This window comes from Podarcis filfolensis, assembly GCF_964270895.1.
Source record: "Podarcis filfolensis genome assembly, chromosome: 13".
Lineage (NCBI taxonomy): Eukaryota > Metazoa > Chordata > Lepidosauria > Squamata > Lacertidae > Podarcis > Podarcis filfolensis.
Window position 1 is genome coordinate 46,278,744 of NC_139615.1, and position 15,735 is coordinate 46,294,478.

The window sequence follows — 15,735 nt, forward strand, 5'->3', positions numbered from 1 at the left end:
ACTGCTTTTGAAAGGCCCCTCAGTTTCAAAAGTGGTTTGCCATGTGCCAAAGAGAGGGGGACGGACACAAGTCCAAAGTGTCCATGGGCATGCAAAAACTGACTGCATGGCTTTGTGGATGCCAGTCAATAAAGTGTATATATGCCAAGAAGTAAAAAGTTATTATAAGAGCTCAATTAATTGTATAGAGTGGTATTTTTTACTGGGGCTTTTATGGCAATCTGCTTCTGTGAGGTCAATATTTTTGGAAACCTTCTTGGCCTTGTAACAAGTCCATTTGAGTATTGTATGTATGGATATATGTATATCTCAAAATAAATATTCATTTGTAAAGGAAAAAAAATAGCAGCCTGTCAGTAATCGATACCAAAAGCACAAACCTATAAAGTGGACCCTCCAGATACGAACTTTATTCGTTCCGAGGGTCCGTACGTACTCCAAAAAGTCCTCATCTAAAGGCGGTGCTATAGTGCGTTTCTGCGCATGTGCGCACAGCAAAACCCGGAAGTATACACGTCCGGGTTTGCCGCGTTCGCAACCGGAGTTACGTTACCAGAAGCCAATGTAACCCGAGGATCCACTGTACACGAGTGCTTGGGAGGAAGTTCAGTTGAATTCATTGGGACTTGTTCCCAGGCAAGTATGTATAGCAGCGGTGGCGAACCAGAGCCCTTCAAATCTTGATAGACTCCAGCTCCCATCAACACCAGCCAGCAGTGGCAATAGGCAGGGATGTTGGGAGTTGTAGTCAGCATCTGGAAGACCATAGGTTTTCCTACCCCTGGAGTACAGAAAGAAATTGATCTGATATTAGAAATAAATAGTGCAAGGGGTAAAACAGCTGCATGTGTATATGATATATTTTGATCTTTTGTCCTTTTTTTTTTTTTACATGTAGCGAGATCCACCTGAAGAAGAAATACCATTTTGTACTTTAAAGTCTTTCCCAGCTGCCACTGAGCACACAATACAGTGGGCAAGAGACAAGGCAAGTTGGTCTGTTTGTTATTGTTATTGCATGATATATTGCAGGGGGTTGGACTAGATGACCCTCGTAGTCCCTTCCAACTCTACAATTCTGTGATTATGGGCACAATTCAGTGGTACGTTCTCTTGCACTGAAATGAAGGAGAATTACACATTTCAGTAAGGGCACCAACATACCCCACCCCCCAAAAAACACAGTTGGAGATGGGAAGGAAATCCAATGCTATTTTCTCATAACTCCTTTTCTTTTAGTTTGAAAGCGCTTTTTCACACAAGCCTTCCCTGTTTAACAAGTTTTGGCAAACGTACCCATCAGCAGAAGAGGTGTTACAGGTAATAGCTAACTTTATGTTGAATATTGCATGTAAAGCTACTCTGGATGTTGTTGTAACTTTGCTGTGCTGAGCCTTGCAGGTAGCTGGTAATATGGACTGATTTTAATACAGTGGTGAAATCTAACTAAGACCCCTATGTTTTCATGCTGGTCCAGGCTTGGGGTATACAAAGGTTTGGACCGGAGTAGCAACTTAATTCTACCTAGAAAGGAAAGTGAAGGGGGCGGAATTTGCGTTTTAAGCTTATTGTGAATAATTTCAAAGGCTTGGTGCAGGTATTCTAAATAGCACTAGCAGATGAATCTGAGGAACTTCCATTTTACAGCTGCTGATTTTAGTCTCTGCATGTTTCACTGTTAGTCAGAAGCAGTTAGTAAAAATTATATGCATTTCAAATTGTATTAGTTGGTCAGGGTAGACAAAATGTTCCCTTCTGGGTGTTTTTGACTACACCTCACATCAGCCCCAGCCAGAATTGTCAGTCATCAGGGATGACGGGAGTTGTAGTCTGAAAAAATCTGGAGGGTGCCGTGTTCACTGTCCCTGTAGTACATTGGTCCAGTTTACTGGTTTCCATCTAAATGGAAGCAGGAAATGAATTGTGACGTGGGTGATACTTCATGAATAATAATGTGTTTGCTGACTTGTGTGTGCTCATTTTCACCTTTATTTTCCCTTTCCTAGAGAATAAAGTCTGGCGAGAGTTTGGAAGGCTCTTTCCAAGTTATTAAATGCCTTAGTAGAAGGCCAAGAAGTTGGCCCCAGTGTGTTGAATTAGCAAGATTAAAATTTGAGAAATATTTTAATCATAAGGTGAGCATTGGAGATCTGTTTTAATCTGGTGGCTGATGCTATGATTTCTTTAAATTGTCAATTTGCAATGTGCATTTAATGCTCATTGAGCTGTTGTCTAAACCTTTTTAACATGAGGGGAAGACCTCAGTGGTTTCACCAGCATTGGATTATCTTTTATCTTGAAATGATGTCAGTTGTATTGGTAGACATACTTTTCTTTAAAAATCCAAATAATTCTTGCTGATTTTCATGTAAATACAAGAACAACATATAACTACAGTTACTAAGTTTCATATGCAGTAAACAGTACACAAGCAATATGTTTATTTATGCATTGTCAATTCAAGTATCCTCCCCACAGAGATTATTGTGTTGTGAGTGGAATAAAAGTATATTCTGTTTCATTTATAAAGGAAAAGAATGGAAGCCAAGTCTTGCCAAAGTAGTCTTATATTTGAAGTGCCTTTAATTACCCTTCTATGGCAAGTAAGGCATTCCGATAGAGCTACATTTGGTAGACATACTTTAATTCCTTCAGTTCTTAGATACGGAACTCAAAACAATTTTGCATAGGGACGAATTTGCCAGAAAGTGTTTTCGAACTGAATATTTTAATAGCTAATGAGAATGCTTTCTACCTTTCTGTTAAAAACAAGGTTGGCTTTAGAGCAGCAGAATGAATTGCAAGGTTTCGGTAATGTAAACATGTGCTGATGTGTTATCTCACTTCATTGAGAGTATTTCTTCCCATCTAGGCACTCCAGTTACTTCATTCATTTCCCATAGACACACGATTAAAAGATGGCAGTAAGTACAGTAAAAGTTTAAATTAATTTTGATATGATTGATGTATTTTTAACCAATCCTTTTACGATTCAAAATGCTTTCTTTCAAACCACCAGGTTTATTTTGGCAGTCACCAAAGAGACCACCTTTCCCAATACAGTTTGATATCAACGATCCTTTGTGAGTAAATCTCTCTCTTTAGACTTTGTTATTGTAAGGGGCAAAGAACTTCACATGATCTGTTTGTGGGCATATTGGCACTCATATAAAAGGTGTGTTACTAGACGATCTCTTCAAAGAAGATGTCCTAAAAACCTATATGGCCTTTAGAATAATCTGTTGACTCCTCTAATCTGAAACCCACCCACATCAAATAATGCGTAACTTTGTGACTTGTTTCCTTTCGACAGCAGTTTTTTTTTTTGAGTATTTGCCATACATCAAACTTCGGATATCTTCATGAGAGTTGCCTCATGTGCATGTTTGTTTATGCTGCCCCCCCAGTTTTCTTGTTGGCACTTTCCACACAAAACTCCAGTTAAACTTTAGGCAGCATTTTTGGGATTTGCTGTAAGCATCTACTAAGAATGACAGTTTGAATTTAACATTATCAGTTCCTGAGCAAAATAGATATTGACTGCACATTTCTACTTCCAAGTCTTACATTACCCCTTTCTGCTTTCCGACAACCAACATCTCCATATGGCAAACCTTCACTGTGCTTCCAGTCTCTGTATGATCCACAGTGAGCTCTGAAGGATCCCTGTAGTGTGGTTCTGCATTCCTTCAGAAGCAGTGCCAGGGCCTACAGCACATAATCCCTCCTTTTGCTTCATTTAGAAGGAGATAGGAAGTGCAAGCAGTCTGCATTTTGGGTCTGGAATATTAGCACTTCCTGGCAATGTCAAGTTCCTAAAGAAGGTTCTCTGCCACTCTTATTTTGAACTATGCAGTTCTGCTCCCTCTGTTTGTCACTTTTATTTTTCATGTGTGCTGCATATTTAGCAGGCAATTTCCTTTAGTTCTTCCTCCCTCTTGCTCCCAGCTTTGTGACTTCTGCCAGACTCTTCCTTTTAGCTTGAACAGCGTTCTCCTCTGTTAAGTCATATCATTCTGCACCTCCCATCTTTTCCCAGCTCTTTCTCTTCACTTTTGAAAAAGAATTCATCATAATTAGACCTCACACTTCTGTATGCTATACATTACAAACTACAGGTAATTCCTACGTGTATGTTCATGGTTGTAGTCTGAAGGGATTTGTTATGTGAAATTTCTCTGAAGTAGGTGTATTCTGGATCTTCGCCATTTAAAAGCAAACAGGCTAAGCAGGTAAGCATTTTCTCAAAAGGCAACCTTGCCCCCTGTTCTTTCAGCCCCTCTGCTTCACCTGCTCAGTGAATTTCTTCTCCTTCCCACCCCACCCACTGTTAGCTAGGTTTGCAGTATATCTGAATGCAGGAAAATGGAGTAAAAACCCACCCCGATCTCCTTTTTCCTCCAGGCACTACAGCTTCATACTAAGTACAGCAAAATTATTTGCAGTTATTTACTGTATCCCTTTTACAGAAAAGGTAAGCCTTCAGTTGGAGGGTGTGGAATTTGCACTGTTTGGCTCTCTGTGTTAATTTTTCAGAATCCTTTGATAAGTGAAGCATTTTTGTTACAAAGGGAAAATATACTCCAAAATCCAGCTTTTAGACAAAGCATTACTCCTGCTACTGGCAGTGACTGAATTACCTTCAGGAATCTTCAGTATGTCCAAAGATGCTTTGAATAAGTTATGAGACCTATATCCCTCTATGAATTATTCTTCCTGATATTTCACTTTGATAGAATTCTTTCTTGCACCGTATTTTGGCAGATGCATTGAAATCTAATCTTGTTGCCTGGACTACTGAAATTTGTATCCTGGCCCATCTCGACTTTTAATAATGCACTTGCAGACTAACTTAAAATAAATGCAAAATTGACTTCCCTTTGTGTATATTTATGTGTCTGGTGTGAAAGCGATATCCATTAGTCCATCAGTATTTATTTGTTCACATGCATTTTTTTTTAGAATATGAGTTTTATTTGGAATGTGTGCAAGGTATACAAGGTTCCGCCTTTGTAGAAAAGTTTGCTAGGAAATGTTCATGAGCCACACGCTTGATAAGTTATAGGTTCCTTCGACGTTTATTGGGATAAGTGGATTCTTAATTAGTTTTGGCTTAAAGTTGAAGAGCAGAGGACATGTGGTTTCATCCATTCATACTAACTGGTTCTGTTTTAACAAAACACAGGATATGTCAGAAGAAACCATTTTAAAGATCATTTCTGGACTGAGGATTCAAGAGTTTCGGCCTTCTAACAAAGTAAGCTCATTTAAATAATGTTCCTCTTCACTCCTCCCCTTTTCTTGATGATCCGTTATTTATTCATCCTATGCATGATGTTCTGTAGGCTACTTCCCAGTTCTCCAGTATTGTAGCAGTTGCCATGAACTCACTGCTCTCTCTTGCCTTCTGGCTTACCTTTATAGGGCAGCTGTAAACAATATGACCATGTAATTCAGGCATAGGCAACCTTGGCCCTCCGGATGTTTTGGGACTACAGTTCCCATCATCCCTGACCACTGGTCCTGTTAGCTAGGGATCATGGGAGTTGTAGTCCCAAAACATCTGGAGGGCCGAGGTTGCCTATGCCTGCTGTAATTTGTGCCAGGGCTTGGAATACTCTAAAGCGGAAGCTAAAGAGGAAGCTGTGGCCCTTTAGATGTTGTTGGACTCCAACTCCCATCAACCCCAGGCAGCATGCCCAATTGTCAAGAGATGAGCGGAGTAGTAGTTTGGCAACATTTGGATAGTCACAAGCTCCCCGTCCCTCTTCTACAAGTGTTTCCATACTAATATTTAGCATGCAAATATTTTCAGCTTTTCACTTAAATGATTAAATGATGCAAGAATTTGTAAAACTAACTTTAATAATAAAAAGTCAAGTATATTTCTTTAGTGTAGACCTGATTTTCTTAGCGCAAAGCTCCTCCTTCGGTGGCATAGTCTTAGGAAGCATGTTTCCAAAAGTTGTTGGATACGAGCTGGAAAGGTACTGTTTGTGCCAAACCCCACATTTACAGAAAGTATTAGTGCACATGCAGTTCTGCCTTAAGTTTCTAATTGTAGGCTCATAGGTTCCATCTATGTTTGTACTGTTGATTTTTAGACAGAGTTAATAAGCTGCTTTAGTATCCCTCCAAAATGTGGTGTTTTAGAACATTTGTGGGCCACTTCTGGTCTGTGGACCTGATTGGGCCCAGTAAGGGTCCCAGTTTGGCCCATGAGGCCATTTTCCTCCAAGCAATGCTCACCTCTTTCCCCCCTCCCTCATGCCAGCACATGATCTCAGATATATGACTGGAGCCTTTGACATAGCTGCAAAGGAAGAATCATGAGCCTTAAAGGCTTGAAGTTGGGGCTTTGTAAATTGCAAAGCATAGCTCTGGGGTGTGGCTGATGCCTGATGAAATTTAGGCTTGAAGTTGGTGCCAACCAGCCAATTGGCAGTGACTTAAAGCTTGCTTGGATCAGCTACACCTGGGATTTTTTGACTGGAAACTCTGGAATGTAGCTGGTCCAAGTAGGGCTTGAAATTATCAGCAATGTTGCCAAGCCCCACTTGAATTGGCTGGGGAGATGTTCCTTTGCAGTGCCTCTTGAGTTCAAGCCACATTGCAAAGGAAAAATGGGTCATCTGGTGTCATGGTGATGACGGGTGACTGCCCTGCCTGATAAAGTGGCTACTGGAGTGGGGGACCTCAGGATTCAGGCCACCAGGCTGAAAATGTTCCCTCATTATACATGTAAAAAAATAAATAAATGTCCAGTAGCACCAACTAAGTTTGTTCTTGGTATGAGCTTTCGTGTACATGCACACTTCTTCAGATTATCATTTTACATAATATTGCAACTAAAAAAATACAGGTTTTTTCTATTTGACTAAAACGTTATTTATTGATGAATAACTCAATCTGCTTCAATAAATCAAGATATTGTACAGAAATGGATTCGTACACTAACATTTATTCTATTTACTTTTGATGTTCTCAGGTTGTACAAACAGATGAAACAGTGAGAAAACCAGATCCCATTCCAATAAGCAGTGAGGATGAAAGGAATGCTGTACTTCAGTTGGAGACTGCCATATTGGCCAATGAAGCTACAAAAAGTGAGTATTAATTATTAGATATTTATTTATTTATTTATTTATTTTATTTTATTTTATAAGTCAAAAGTTACAATACAATACATTTCCAATCAATATATTTATATCAGATCCTTTTAGCTCAGATAGAACTATTAGCTCAAATAGAATCACTCAAGGCAGAGAATATTAACATGAGCACATTAAACTCATAACACCCTGAACAGATAAGCAGGGTAGGTGGGAATACAAGAGACCAAGGAATATAAGTAAAAGGAACCCAGACCGCAGAATGAAATAAACTTGTTACTTAGGCCAAACCTATCTAATGGTGGCGCCAGGTGAGCCTCCCTGAACCCAGTACCAAAATGGGCTAATATAATCTACTCGCAAGTTGGAGAAGGCTTTCATTGAACCGAACTAACGATGCATTTCATTAAATTGCATTGCAGGGTGTTGGACTAGATGACCCTTGGCACCCCTTCCAATTCTATGATTCTGTGAACTAAAAGACCACAGATGCCTAAACAATGAATTAATTTGTTTCCGAACAGATGATTTACAAATGAAGGAACTTGCTTTTGAAAAGGATGATGACAGTAACGGGCACATAGACTTCATAACAGCAGCTTCAAATCTGCGAGCCAAAATGTATAACATTGAACCAGCAGATCGACTCAAAACAAAACGGATTGCCGGAAAGATTATCCCTGCCATTGCAACTTCCACAGCGGCTGTGTCTGGCTTGGTGAGTGAGGGCGCATTTTTCGCGAATGCTAGCTTCTCTGCTGGATTTGCCAAACGTTGCAAGGCAGAAGGCTCTCTTCCTATTAGCAGTGTTAGTTTGTCATGGGAATAGAAGGTAGTGTCATTTTAATTCTTCACCTTAATTTTCCTTTGATGGAGTCAGCATGTCAGCTGTAGGAAAGAGGTGATATAGGCAATTTATGGGGTGGGAAAATGGAAACATTTGCTGCAGTTTTTCCTAGTTATCACATATACCTTCATAACTGTTAATGGATTAAAGAGCAGCCTGGGGCACACTGTTGGGTTTAAATTCAGAGATTTTTTTCTGATCTTCCAGACTACTTTGGTTCATGTTGCATATTGTACAGATCAGAACAGCCACATCTTCTTCAGTTCTGTGCTTGTTAGCTACTGCAAAATGTTTCCAATTCTTACATTTCTTCCCTAGGTTGCTTTGGAATTGATCAAAATTGTGGGTGGCTACCCCTTTCAGGCATACAAAAACTGCTTTTTCAACTTGGCCATTCCAATAATTGTCTTCACAGAAACAGCTGAAGTGAGAAAAACTGAAATAAGGTAAATAGCACATATGAAGGATTCAGCAATGGGTGTATTCAAGTAGCAGATTTTGGCAGGTGCTGTATCTGGGATAATGACTCCTCCTGGCTATACAGGCAGTGTCAATTTGACACCCACGAGTGTGGAAATTTATAGGAAAGTGACCTGTTTCCTCTTTTGCTATGCTTTGTGGTACTGATACTAAATGATTGAAAAATGTGCTGCAGCACAGTATCTTGGATAAAGTGTTCTACATTCTTGCTCTCTGACAGAAATGGAATATCTTTTACAATCTGGGATCGATGGACTATTTATGGGAAAGATGATTTCACACTCTTGGACTTCATAAACGCTGTCAAAGTAAGCTATTTGTGATAAATAAGCAGTAGAAACAGATGGAGGAGATAGTGTTGCTGTTTTTCGTCCTGGTGGACTGCAGTGTGGTGTACAGCCCATATAATTTACTACTTTACAAAAGTTGTAATCCATTCTGTCTGTGGAGGTTCATGTTCTGTAGCATATGGAGTGGGGAAACATGTCAGGTCTACTTCATTTTTTTACTGTAACTTTTGGTTCTTCATTAAGAACTGCCACTTAGCATCCATAGGCAGAAAATTCAGATTCCCAGTCCCCTGTCTGCCTTCTGTCCAGATGGTTCTGTTTCTCTTCCCTCATTTCTAGCCTTGCTTTTTTACTGTTGTGTGTCTTCGTTCCGTTTGTATTTGCTTATTGTTGTATTGGTGAGTTTTGACTGTTTTTGGAGCATTTTCAGTCTCTCTTCCTTCACACAAGACCTTCCCCCTTAAGGGTTTTTTTTTGGGGGGGGTCTTCTGGTCCCCTGATTTTATTTGGGGTAACAGAGTGGTTTTGTTTTTTTCTCAAGTGCAGTCTGGTTTTTTTAATAAACTGTCATATCTCCTAAATTTCTAACCAGTTCACTTTCTGCGCAGTATAGTTCCAAATATTGTTGTGTTTGTGTGTTACAGGAGAAATACGGAATCGAGCCAACTATGGTGGTTCAGGGAGTTAAAATGCTGTATGTTCCTGTAATGCCGGGACATGTCAAAAGATTAAAGCTGACGTAAGTATTAACTAGGGACGCGGGTGGCGCTGTGGGTTAAACCACAGAGCCAAGGCTTGCCGATCAGAAGTTTAGCGGTTCGATTCCCCGCGACGGGGTGAGCTCCCGTTGCTCGGTCCCTTTTCCTGCCAACCTAGCAGTTCGAAAGCACGTCAAAGTGCAAGTAGATAAATTGGTACCGCTCCGGCGGGAAGGTAAACGGCATTTCTGTGTGCTGCTCTGGTTCGCCAGAAGCGGCTTAGTCATGCTGGCCACATGACCCGGAGAAACTGTCTGTGAACGAACGCCGGCTCCCTTGGCCAGTAAAGCGAGATGAGCACCACAACTCCAGAGTCGTCCGTGACTGGACCTAATGGTCAGGGGTCCCTTTACCTTTAAGTATTAACTAAATAGTAAAGCCGAAGGGGGTATGCAGTATATTAGCTCACAGATAGCATGATTCTTCCCAGATTTTGTTTGGTGAATACTCTGCCAGCTTTTTCATTGAGGATCAGATTCTGAATGGCAGAGGTTTTCCAATTCACCACCCTGGTATTTTGAACAGTATTTTTTTAAGATTGAGAGCATTGCTGGCATGGCAGTTATGGGTGCCTCAGATGAGAGAAGGACTAGAGAGGAGGGTAGCCCAATATTATTTAAGCCGCCTTCTCTTCATCTTGCTAGTCACATCCTATTGCCATATCTCCTCCTCTGTGCATACTGAATCACAGCATCTTGCCCTTCTCAGTTGCATCCCTTGCCCAAACACATAACAAAAGCAGGACAAAGCAAGATATGAAAACTTAATTAACCTCATTCTCTCCCCCCTCCTAGCCCCACAGTTCATAAAATCAACTTTAGCCATCTCCCTTCTAGACTTGTGGTGTCTTGGAATGCAGGACTTGCCATATCCAGATTCATTGCATCTTCAACAAGTTCTCTCATATGGCTTGCAATTTGAATTTGTTTGTGGTACTTCAGGAGAGCTTGGTTCATGTATGATGCGCTGCTGATACTTGATTTTTGTCTTGTAGGATGCAAAAACTTGTGAAACCAGCAGCGAATAAGAGGTATGTGGACCTTACAGTATCATTTGCTCCAGAAACAGATGGCGAAGAAGACTTGCCGGGACCACCAGTTCGTTACTATTTTGCCCACGAAAATAACTGATGCAGGCATACCGTTTACAGCATAGCAGGACCACATGAAAGGAGTGTGGCACCATTTTTTAAATGGTACTATATACTTGGTGACGCCTTAATTCAGAAACAAAACGGTGGAAATTTGTGAGATGTACTAAGGAGCTCCATAGCAAATCGGACTTGCAATTTCCTTGTATGTAGCATTTTCATAGCTATCTATACCTAAGGAGAACTAGAAGCTTGCTGGAAATGATGGTTCTTTTTGAAGAAAACACACTTACTAAGCACTGCAGGAAGACCAGAACTGCAATCATAAAACCTGATCACAGACACTGACCATTAAAGGAGGTGGCAGTTGAGATTTGAAGAAGCTGCCAATTTATACCATCCTATAATTTCCTTTTCCTTTTGTTTTGTTTCATCTTGGCCCCTAAGCCAGTTCATCCTGCTGACGTTCATTTCAATAACACAGCTTTTCTTTTTACCCTTCTGAAGCTGATAGCACATTTGAAATGTTGTTTTGGAATAGAGTCATAGTGAGGAGAAGCTGAGTTCTTGTAAAGTTAGGTTTTATGTTCTTCTAAAAAAATAATAATTATGTCTTTCCTTGTAAAGCAGAAACAACACCAATTCTGTTCCAGGCATTCCTTTGTCAGAACAGCGATTGTCAGGGCTAGTTTGCTTTTTCGTACTGGTTTTATTTAATAAGCTTGGTAATTCATTCTTTGTATGAAGAGTTTAGCCCAATACATTGATCTGAATTGAAAATACAAGTGTAGGGCTTTTAGCTGAAACTTGTCAACTGCCACATCCTTCAACTGCCACCTAGGGTCAGAGTGAACACCTGGTGACAGAACCACATATTTTTACACCTTGATCTGCTTCAATCACAGGAAGAAAGGGATGGGTCCTATTTCGGCAGCAAAAAGAATATACGATGGAAGACATCCCTCCCTGGCCACTACTTTTCTCCCTGCAAGCCCCTCACCCCCAAGTGTTTTGCTCTGAGCCAAGCTCACTTTCAGTACTAGCCACAGACTGATAAAGTAAGCCTGCGCCGGCAAGAGGGTGTAGCAGTCTTTGCCCACATCACTTTTGTTGCTCAAAATTCAGCCCATGCACCTGCCGCATTCTTATGGAATAGGGCAGATCCAGGTTTAAACACACTGTTTACATGCCCAGGATACTGAATTATGCCATCAGTGCTATTGTTTGACCACTGGCGCTACTTGGTTGCGTATTAGACCCCCCACCAGCTTTTGAAGGTTTCACAAACGCTGGCCATAACTTAGCATGGACCTTGGCATGCTTAAGCCCAAATCCGGGGGCTTAAATGTGTTCAGTTCTGTGTTGGGTTGTGACCTCTTACTTTAAAACCGCAAAAGCTGCCCGCCCGCCGCCGCCACTTGGTGTGGCAGTTCTGTAAAGCATGTTAGTGTACATATTCCATTTCGCCTGAAATGAGTGATTAACAAAACAGTTTAGACAGCCACATTTAAATAGTCCTGTACAAAATATACTAGGAGGCAGAGAAACAACTTTGGCCATAGTCTGTATGAAATAGCAGTGTGCTGCATATACATCATGGCCCATTTTCTGCTTCCTCATCTGTGTAGCCCTTGAAGGGTAATGCTGTTGCTTATCATCTTCTCTTCCCCTTACTCCCCTCCATGCTTTGCTAGAGAAGTCAAATCCACATTCAACACTGTTAGAGCTTTTTAAAAAATCACCAGGTTCACAAAGGCGTCCCTCAAGTGCTGCGTCCCTAAAGTGAGATCTTTGGTTACATCAATATTTTCTGACATTATGACATACAGTTTCTCTGGTTTCGTATTTCTAAAGGCACATGAGTACCAAATACATTTTTCCACAAATATTTGGAAAATAGTCTTAAAATGTAATTAATGCTACACAAATGTGTCTCCCCAAATATACAGATGATAGTTTATTATATTTTGTTATAGTTTATAATATTTGATTTGACAACTGGCTGATTAATTTATTTTAACAACAAATATTTCTTATGGCGGTGGGAGGTGGGGAGAAAAGATACACCTTGTGACAGTGGGGCGTGGAGGGGTGCTGAAGCTTTTGTTTATGTTGCCATAGTGGCAATAGAGGTATATATTTCAAATAAAAGCTTTGATCTTTTTGTTTTTAATACTTTTGGAAAAGGCAAACTACCTTGAGCTCAGAAAGCTATAGAAGATGGGTAGAAATAAAAAAAAAGAATGGCTGTCATGAACTTCCAGTGGAATGCAATGAGTGTTTTTCACAATCTGGATGTGATCATGTCTTGTACTAGCATCATTATTATTTATTTGTCTGTAGGGTTACTAATCAGTGTTCAAAAGTAAGAACTAGACTATCTTTGCATTTGCAAAATTGCATTTGATGTCATACATCAGTAGGCTTGAAACCGAAGAACCTTTTCCAGCAAGTCTTCCTTGCAGACCTTACAGTATAGAAAATTACAGAACAGGTAGCAAAAACAACACACAGATCTCCCTACCTGTTGCGCAGCCCCTTAGTCGTATCTTGAGGATTATTCTTCTCACATAAGTGATCTCGGAGTGATTTCAGTTTAAGTAATATAGATAGATGTGTAAACACACAGACAGACACACACACACACACACACACACACACACACACGGACTCTACACTTCCGCAGTTTGTGTTATCTCTGAATTTATTTCAGTACATTTTGAAGTAGGAGTGGGGTTTGTGTACACAAGAAATGATGTACAGCCAAAGCAGTTATGAAAACTGCTTTTTGTCTTTTTCACATTAAATGATTTGAAAACATACAATCAAAATGTGCATGGCTTTGTCAATGGTTTCTAATAGGATACGTTGCAGTATGAAGTGTGTGGATCATTGAAAATGCTTTTATAACTAGCAGTCCATGCAGAAAACCAGGCACATCATTTTAAGGTGTGTGAACCTGAGATAATGCATTGCTGTGGGTGGGTGTGTATCAATCATAAGATCATTCTATAGCCAAAATACCTGGGCAGGAATAAATTCTTTAAGCCCCTTGTATTCGACCTGCATTTGGGCCCTTTTTGCGGGTGCAAGCCAGGGGTGAATTACACATACACGCTTTTGATTTATTGGCCCCTCTAGTCTAGAGAAACATTTATTTCCGATAGTGAACTTGTACCTGGTTATGTAGGGAGAGCAGTGTTTTTCTTGGGCACTCCCAATTACTTACATTTTTCTACACAGGTTGGCTATTTTGCCTGTCCCAAGATGCCCTTGGTTGTGCCATGGGCCTCCACAGGAGGCTCTGGGCCAGACAGGATGCATTGGTACCCGGAACACAACACTCTTCTTGTTTACTTACGTTTAGAATTTATCCTCATCCAAAGTATATTATGGGGCGGACACATCTAGTTACTTATTTTATTATTCTTTGGTGCCATGTCTTTGCGATCATTTCAAAAGAATGGTCATCCTGATGGATGAAGTTTATTCTTGTGCTTGAACGTGTCCCCTGATTGTTGCTCGGTCCAGTATACCTGAAGGAGCGTCTCCACCCCCATCGTTCTACCCGGACACTGAGGTCCAGCGCCAAGGGCCTTCTGGCGGTTTGCTCGCTGCGAGAAGCCAAGTTACAGGGAACCAGGCAGAGGGCCTTCTTGTAGTGGCACCCACCCTGTGGAATGCCCTCCCACCAGATATCAAAGAGAAAAATAACTACCAAACTTTTAGAAGACATCTAAAGGCAGCCCTGTTTAGGGAAGCTTTTAATGTTTAATAGGTTATTGTATTTTAGTGTTTTGTTGGAAGCCACCCAGAGTGGCTGGGGAAGCCCAGCCAGATGGGCAGGGTATAAGTAATAAATTATTATTATTATTATTATTATTATTATTATTATTATTATTATTGCTGGCATCCATTTGTCTCAAGAGACAATGGAGTGTGTCTCTGGGGATGATGTTAAAACCACTGAGTTAACAAGAGTGAAGTGACGTCCCTGGGGCACAAGCCTAGATATTGCGCATGGAGGTCCTGGGCTGCCCAGATGACAATTCCCGCCCCGGCCCCCTCGGCCTCGGAAAGCAGAGCAAGACATTTGGTGCTAGCTTGGCTGTAGGAGTTGCTGGAAGGAGGCATACAAGGTGCCATCCAACCATCTTCAGGTCTCAAGTTTGGGTAGGGTTCACTTTTTCTTCTCCCAAAGATATGCCACAATGCAGCAGAATTTTAATATTGAGTTTTCCTTTGCCTAGATGGGCTACCTCCCCAGGCTGGGAAGCCCCATCTCCCCTAGGTCATCATCATCATCATAGCTTTTGTTTCCGTCAAAAAATGTGTAGGGTCGTGTTATGTAACCCCTGATCAGGGAACACCCCAGGCTGCAACGCATACCTAGGCAGCCGGCGTACCTTGAGGACTATGAATGCAACCTCCCGGGCAGGACTGGAACTTAGAGGGGAGGGGCGTTATGTACTGAGTTGAATAGGATCCAAAAAGCAGCAGTCTGATTGGTCCTAGAACAATAGGATTCAGAATGCAGCAGTCTGATTGGTCCTAGAACAATAGGATTCAGAATGCAGCAGTCTGATTGGTCCTAGAACAATAGGATTCAGAATGCAGCAGTCTGATTGGTCCTAGAACAATGCAGCAGTATGATTGGTCCGCAGGAGCCACCCAATCCAGCTCCAGGTGGAAGTGAATCCGCAACCTGATTGGCCCACGGGAGAATCCCGGAATTAGCCAATCACGTGCGGCCCATTGTGTAACTAATGTATATAAAGCAGATATTTTGGGGAAACATTCATTCCTCACTACTATGAGCTGAATAAAGAGCATGAAATCCACACTCGACTCTGAGTATATTTCAGATCGACAAGTTGTAACTATGTGTGGTCGTTGGTTAATGTTTCATTTTCATGAGGTTACTACTCCCATCTACTGTGTCTTTGCAACCACCACATGCCCAGGAGTTAATCAACATCCCTTTCAAGGTGCAACTAAGAAAATAAGGGTTTGAGCCGGGCAGAAAATGCCTGAGACCAAGACATCCCCAGACACGTCATCTTATGCTGGCAACGCCCAAGGGCAGCTGACCACGCTAGAATAAAAGACACAAAACCCAGCCACATGAATGCAAAAGTTACTTTTATTAAAGGTCCTG

General features: G+C 41.1%; 1 protein-coding gene across 5 annotated transcripts in view; it reads left to right on the forward strand.

Annotated features, from left to right (window-relative positions):
- The window catches only part of UBA6 (ubiquitin like modifier activating enzyme 6), a 47,708-nt gene extending 34,300 nt beyond the window's left edge, over positions 1-13,408 (forward strand). For 3 of the 5 annotated variants that reach the window (XM_083582576.1, XM_083582578.1, XM_083582580.1), the window contains 13 exons: positions 899-988; positions 1,240-1,320; positions 2,007-2,135; positions 2,873-2,924; positions 3,020-3,083; positions 4,405-4,474; positions 5,186-5,257; positions 6,989-7,106; positions 7,637-7,830; positions 8,278-8,405; positions 8,660-8,747; positions 9,374-9,468; positions 10,482-13,408. In XM_083582576.1, coding sequence (XP_083438702.1) covers positions 899-988; positions 1,240-1,320; positions 2,007-2,135; positions 2,873-2,924; positions 3,020-3,083; positions 4,405-4,474; positions 5,186-5,257; positions 6,989-7,106; positions 7,637-7,830; positions 8,278-8,405; positions 8,660-8,747; positions 9,374-9,468; positions 10,482-10,617 — 1,317 coding nt within the window. In that variant the 3' untranslated portion in view covers positions 10,618-13,408. The remainder of the gene's footprint in view (positions 1-898; positions 989-1,239; positions 1,321-2,006; positions 2,136-2,872; positions 2,925-3,019; positions 3,084-4,404; positions 4,475-5,185; positions 5,258-6,988; positions 7,107-7,636; positions 7,831-8,277; positions 8,406-8,659; positions 8,748-9,373; positions 9,469-10,481) is intronic. The other 2 variants (XM_083582577.1, XM_083582579.1) reach the window with 1 other exon arrangement.
- The last annotated feature ends 2,327 nt before the right edge of the window (positions 13,409-15,735 follow it).